Source organism: Melozone crissalis, unplaced genomic scaffold (assembly GCF_028551555.1).
Source record: "Melozone crissalis strain CALT ecotype California unplaced genomic scaffold, PUWL_Pcris_2 ptg000018l_1, whole genome shotgun sequence".
Lineage (NCBI taxonomy): Eukaryota > Metazoa > Chordata > Aves > Passeriformes > Passerellidae > Melozone > Melozone crissalis.
The window spans coordinates 9,361,346-9,367,594 of NW_026535796.1; the positions used below are offsets into that span (position 1 = coordinate 9,361,346).

A 6,249-nucleotide genomic window follows, 5' to 3' on the forward strand; every position below is an offset into this window, starting at 1 on the left:
TCAGAATGGAGAGGATAAATACTGGAAAATACCCCTACAAGGCAAGGAGAATGTCCACGAAAATGCTGATCATACTTTGTCCATCAAGAATATAAATATCTTACTGCTTTTGCTTTAAGCCTTGAATTCAATCTGCTAATATGATTAAAATATTATTTTAACCATCTGTTCAGGAATTAGTCATTATTCTCTTAATTAAAACCACCTAGAAGTTAGTGGTCTAAGCTTCCCTTACATGGTTCAGGACAGAAGATAAATACACCCTTATGCCTCTTGTTTTGCTAGGAAAGGAACATTCAGAAATAGTCAAAGTTAGCTGTCAAACTTCTAGGTGACTAAAATTAGTCAAGATACACCCCTTCCTGACAGCCTGTCATTATGACATTATCTCCCTATCTTATTAAAACATGATTCCATAGAGAACAAAAGCAGTCCAAGAACTTATCTTAAATACTCTTTTTTTTTTTACTCTTTTTCCCTCTTTATATTTCAGGGATTTCCCACCCATGATACAGAAGGCAAAGAACTTAGCAAAGGACAAATTAAGAAGCTAAAGAAACTTTATGAAACCCAAGAAAAGCTACACAAGGAGTATCTACAAATGGTTCAGAATGGAAGTGCAAATTGAAAACAACAGGACTTTTTATGTAGAAGGCGAGTGCTGGGTTCCCATTGAAGAAGTGAGCATATACTGCTGCTTAAATTTCTGTTTACACTTTCTATTATGTGCAAAGTCAAATTCCTGTTTACGTGGGTTAATAATGTCATCTGGAAATGTAATAAAAATCTATCATTAAAAAAAAAGCCAACATGTAAGAAGTTTCTTCTCAATGACAGCAAATGTGGTTGCCAGTTCTGTTTGTGAAGGTGCTGCTCAGTCAGCAAATCCACATAAGGATTCTTGTTCATTCTAGCAGTTCAGGCTTTGGTTAATTTGTCCTGCATACTGATCTCTATCTAATACCCCATGTTACAGTCAGAAAAATGTATTGCTAAAAGGGAGCTGAGTAATTTGCCCCACAGTAAGAACAGTATTTTCCAGATGACTTTAGTATCTTTACATAAGCAGGAAAAGTGGGTAGTTCCACAATGATACTTATTCTAGCTGCTGTTATTAAAAACACTCACAGGTATACCCAGAACACTTTGCATAGTAGAAGTTAACAGTCCCTTTGTTGAAAAAGGGAACAGATCATCAACCTGCAATTGCAGTCAAGTGGGTAAGTACAAGGCAATGCACCTGCATTGAACCAACAGCTGGGAGAGACATGAAGGGCTGATGGCAGAGGTGGTGTGTCCTTGGAGCTATCCCTTCAAGGAAACAGGAGCCCTGCCAAAGTACCTGATTACCCAAAGTATTCAGTCCCTAATTACCAGTTCAGAGCCATGGGGAATTAACAGAGGGTTTCCTACTGATATACAGTTTGTGGATTGATTTGCAGCTGGGGAATATAGCTAGGCATTGCCCTGTAGTCAAGACTGATGTTTTTAACATGATGATTTAACCCTGAGATAAAAGCCTTTCTGATGTAGTATGATCACACTATACTGCAGGGAGAATTCTTCATTGCCTAACAATGCATTTCACTGGCAGAAGCTACTAAATGAACTAAAGTTCATGAAATCCTAAAAAATATCTCACCTACTTCACAGCTGCACAGAACAGCCAAGTGTCTGATTTGCAGAACTATATTCATTCAGTATTCTCAAGGTGACTTGCAAAAAGTCATACTGTGACACCTCTGTTTTCTCAACTCCTAAGTTCATGCTACAGTGATCAGGCTATGTTTCTTTTTGTAATTAAGACTTAAAACATCTTTGCTTTTCCTTGATATTTTTATATTTATATTCCTCCTTCTGAGAAATGAACACATTATTTGGAGTAACAGAAAGGTCTAGTAGGGGTTTTTTCTAATTTGTCTGTATTTGCCTTTGAAAACATACATAATGTTAAGGTCAGTAAAGCAGATACATCTTGTGTGCAGAAAATAAAATCTGTTGTGAAATACTTGTATGTGAACTTTGTGTAGTGGGGAAAATATTGAGCTTATTTTTATTCCACAACCATCTTTTTGAAATGTGGTTTACAGAATTTTTCCTTTAGCTTGCTATTACTAATTTAACTAATTTTGCATTCAATATTTGATTGTTCTGCTAATTTCTAATCAATTTTATAAATGCATGTTTAAACTGCACAATGATACTTTAAGCAGCCAGCCATGGCCATTAGGGCACCTTCTCCATCCTGTGGTATGGGAAAAGGAAAGGTTCAATTACATTTTTTGCAGTATTTTAGATCCCAACTCCCTTTGGCCTTATCAGCTCATCATTTTCTTCCCGGCATGCTCCCTGAAGATGCATGTGCACTCAGGACATTTTTGAAGGATGGGACATGCCTATACTGCCTCTGAAATTGCAGCTTAATGTCAAATAGTGCCAGGAATTTGAATACAGAAATTGTTTTCAGTGATCTGAGTTAGCACTTACCTGAAGTGAGTTAGTATTTAACTGTGGAGAAAATGCTGTTGATCCATGGCTGTCCTGGGCTGTAGTTTATGACATCTCCATGATAAAATCCTGGCTTCTGCCCTTACATTTTGGTTTTTCTCTTCCTCCTATGTTTTTAGTAGAACCTAATCCAATTCCATTATTATATCAATATAAAAGAATGAGGTTTTTTTAAATGCCCTTTTTCTTTCCTAAATGCTTCATTTTCTTTCTGGGACAACTCTCCTTGCGGGGATCTTGGGAGCATTTCAGACTCACATTTTCCAAAGGTTATTTTCCTGTTTTTCTGTATGCTTCCCACATTCACACACTGCTTCCTCCCTCCCTTGGTATGTTTTTTGGAATTCAGCATGCATAAAATCCTGCTGAAGGAAAACTTGGTAGCAAACAAAGAATGCTGCAGCCAGGCTTGGATGCACACTGCTTCAGATGACTTTTCCAGTGTGGGTATGCCAATTGATCTGTGGGATTACTGAATTGCACAGACAATGCCTATTCCCTGGCAATCCCTCAAGGTGGCACTTAATTGGATTCCTCTGCTCTTGTTTTGTGAGGGAGACCTGGCAAGCAGGAGAAGGGAATGCAACAGCAACGGGCTGCAGTGTCTTAGTCATCTGTCTCACTCAGCCAGGAAAAGGGAGAGGACAGACTACACAGTATTTAAAATTTTGGTGGTTTTTTTTGGGGGAGGGAGGGTTTTTTGTGTTTGCTTTTTTTTAAAAGGTTGTGTATGCATATACACTCTCAGGGAAGACAGTCTGAAGTATGATTTCATAAGCATTATGAAAAATTATGAAAATCCTCATAGCAAAATCTTAGAATTTTAAAATATTTTAATTTTCTGGAACAGAGACCTCATCTTGCTCAGACAGCATGGAGCTTTTCATTTCCCACCTATCAAAGAATTTATTCAGAGATGGCAAGGGAAGGTAAAAGAGTGGTGTTTCTGTTTTAAATTGCACCCTTGGCTGAAGCCCAAACTTGGCAGCAGCAAAATTTGTTTGTCTCTTGCTCAGAGTGTGCCTTTCAGCCTTTCTGATGTGAAAATTCCCATTAATGTCAAATGTGAATACTGCTCCACTCAGAAGAACAAATTCCTCCCATCACTCAGTTTGCTCAGATACTGGTAGAAAAAAATCTGTGAATTGTTTAGTGTGAGCTTGATGCCACCAATCTTTTCAAAGACTTTCAACTGGTGAGTGCTGATTACCTTTATGGCACTCTCATTGACCTGTTTATAACAACATTTTTATTTGCTGTCTCCTGTTGCACAGAGGCTCTGGTACATTTGAAGTGTGCAAATAAGCAATTTGCTGTCACATACAGTGCATAGCTTAAAATGTAGAAAAATAAATTGAAGGTAAGTTGAAGCATTCTCAGCTGGTGGTAGTTGTTGGACCAACTTCAGCTGCCTCTTTATTACACAACTTCTACCACACAAATATGGGAAGGAGTTTCACTCCACTCTGATTTCACAAGGCAATTTCTATATGTACCACATGCATAGTACTTAACATGCCTTGAGACAGAACACATTAATTAAGAAGCACATCAGCTACTTAGTGCCAAGGCTTTGCTTAGCAATGATCAAACTTCTTCCTCCCCTGCAGGAAAAGTCATTGACAGAGGAAATCTTATATCTCAGATGAGGCTGTGAATGTCTGGCATCTCACCCAGTGAGAGCAGTTTCCATTAATACCCACCCAAGGGCACAAGACACAGACAGTTTTAATGCCACTTACAGACCTCAGCCTAAGCTTGCTCTGCAGTGTCAAGTGCATCTGCTTGGCAGCTCTGGCACAATCCCTTCCCTCCTTGGTTCTCCCAGCTCTTGCATGTGAGGCTGGGTGCTTAAATCGAGCCAGGGTGATTCAGCAAATATCCCAGTGCAGCTCCCTGCAGGGGAGCAGCACCTGGCAGCAAGATGACTCCACAGATTGGGCTTTATCCACTGTCATGGAGTCCAGCACTGTGCTACAAGAGGTTAGACAGCAGTCAGCAAAAATCCCTCACTGACCATGGGAGAGTTAATGCCCTTGGAGACAGGCACTGAAAATCCAGAGGTGTAAGGTAATTGAAATGTGTGTCTGCCTTGATAGACAAGCACAGAAAGGTGCAGCTAGATCTTACACCTGCCTGGCATCTTTGCAGGAGACAAAGTTTGGAGGTTGTACTCAGCATCTGAGCGGCTTTTAACAAAATGGAGATTGACAGAAAAATCTTAAAAGAATACTTGATAGCTGTGAGCAGCAAGCACAGAAGTGTGGAGTAGGAATACCTTCAGATAAGCCCTTCTCTCAGAGTTCATTATGCTGTTCTTTGGAACACTGAGAATCAAGCATAGTCACTACCATGAATGCATACCTGACCTTAAAAAGTCACTACTATGAATAAGGTTGTCCCAAAATTATGGATTACTGGAAATACAAGGAAGCTGTTAACCTGCTGATGTTAGAAAAAGGACTTGTTTGGAGAAACAGGGAAAGGGAGCTGGAAACAATATAAAGAAGGGGGACATTCCACTGAACATATCCTCTGGCCCACCAAATCTGCTTGTTTGTGCAACTGGCTATAACATTCCTGCAGTTCTTTAAAAATTATCTCATTTTTTTAATTACAGTATTGGTATCTAATTAAAGATTCCTTGGTTATGCCTGTAACTTAAATTCCTACTGTAAATTATTTAATCCAACATTAATATATTGACTAGTTGTTATAAAATATTGGTCTCATTGCTTCCAAACAATAGGCGTTGCAGAAATCCAAGCTGCAGCCCAGGAGACAACATCTTAGAACAAGGGAGCTCCCTGAGAGGAGAAAAGGATTAGGGTTGGTTGTTTTTTTTTGTTTTGTTTTGTTTTTTTTTATTTGAGTGAGATTGAGTGAAAGATGACTGAAACTCTGGAGGTGGCTCCTAGTGCTGAAATTGCCCAATGCTCTCAGACTGCCATGCACACAGAATGTGGGCTGTTAGTAGGCTTTTCCTGGCTGCTCTACCAGGGAATTGTGTCCGAGCCGAAGATGGCACTGCCCTGACCGCCTTTGCTGTGGAGGAGCAGTAAGGCAGCAGCAGCAGCAGCAGAACATTTCTCATTTCCCAGGCCAGGCACGGTGCCTCAGAAACCGCCTGGATCCTCTCCCAGCATGGATCATCTCCATGACAAATGGCAGTTCCTGAGACGTGATCTCAGGATCTCATGAGGGATCTCATTGCTGACATGGTGGATAGCCCACCCAGCTGGAATGTTGTCATGGCTGTGTCCTTCTGAGGACAGGTCAGAGGTGGTGGAGATACTCTGATTCTACCAGCGGCAGAAGAATGAGCTGAGGGTTTCTGGTGACAATGAAGGGTGACACTGCTGGGAGTGCTTGGGACAGGCCCACAGCCTCAGGGTCACAGGCCCCGGTTCTCCCGCGGGGCTGACATTGCTGGAGGACCAGCGGGGCCGGCACACAGAGGCCAGGAAGTTCCCGGGGTTCCCGGGGATGACTTTCCTCGCCAGGAGCCGGGCAGGACAGGGGCGCTGCTGTCACTTTAAGGGCGCGGGCACGCGCCGTCCCCTGCGGCCCCGCCCCGCCCCGCATCACGCGCTCGCCTCGCGCGCGCCCGCGGCCCCGCGCGCCCCCCCGCCCGCGCGCTCCGATTGGCCGAGCGCCGCACCGCCGAACAGTCAACATGGCCCGCGTGCGGCGTGGCGGCCGCGGCGCCGCCGGGACCAATCGGCGGCGTCCTTGCTGAGG

The 6,249-nt window shown here is 42.4% G+C and overlaps 1 protein-coding gene across 2 annotated transcripts in view; it reads left to right on the forward strand.

Moving 5' to 3' along the window:
• Window positions 1-3,080, forward strand: part of CARS1 (cysteinyl-tRNA synthetase 1) — a 34,387-nt gene extending 31,307 nt beyond the window's left edge. The window contains exon 23 of one of the 2 annotated variants that reach the window (XM_054275648.1): window positions 494-3,080. In XM_054275648.1, the coding sequence (XP_054131623.1) occupies window positions 494-628 (135 nt within the window). In that variant the 3' untranslated portion in view covers window positions 629-3,080. The remainder of the gene's footprint in view (window positions 1-493) is intronic. The other variant, XM_054275649.1, reaches the window with a different exon arrangement.
• Window positions 3,081-6,249: the final 3,169 nt, after the last annotated feature.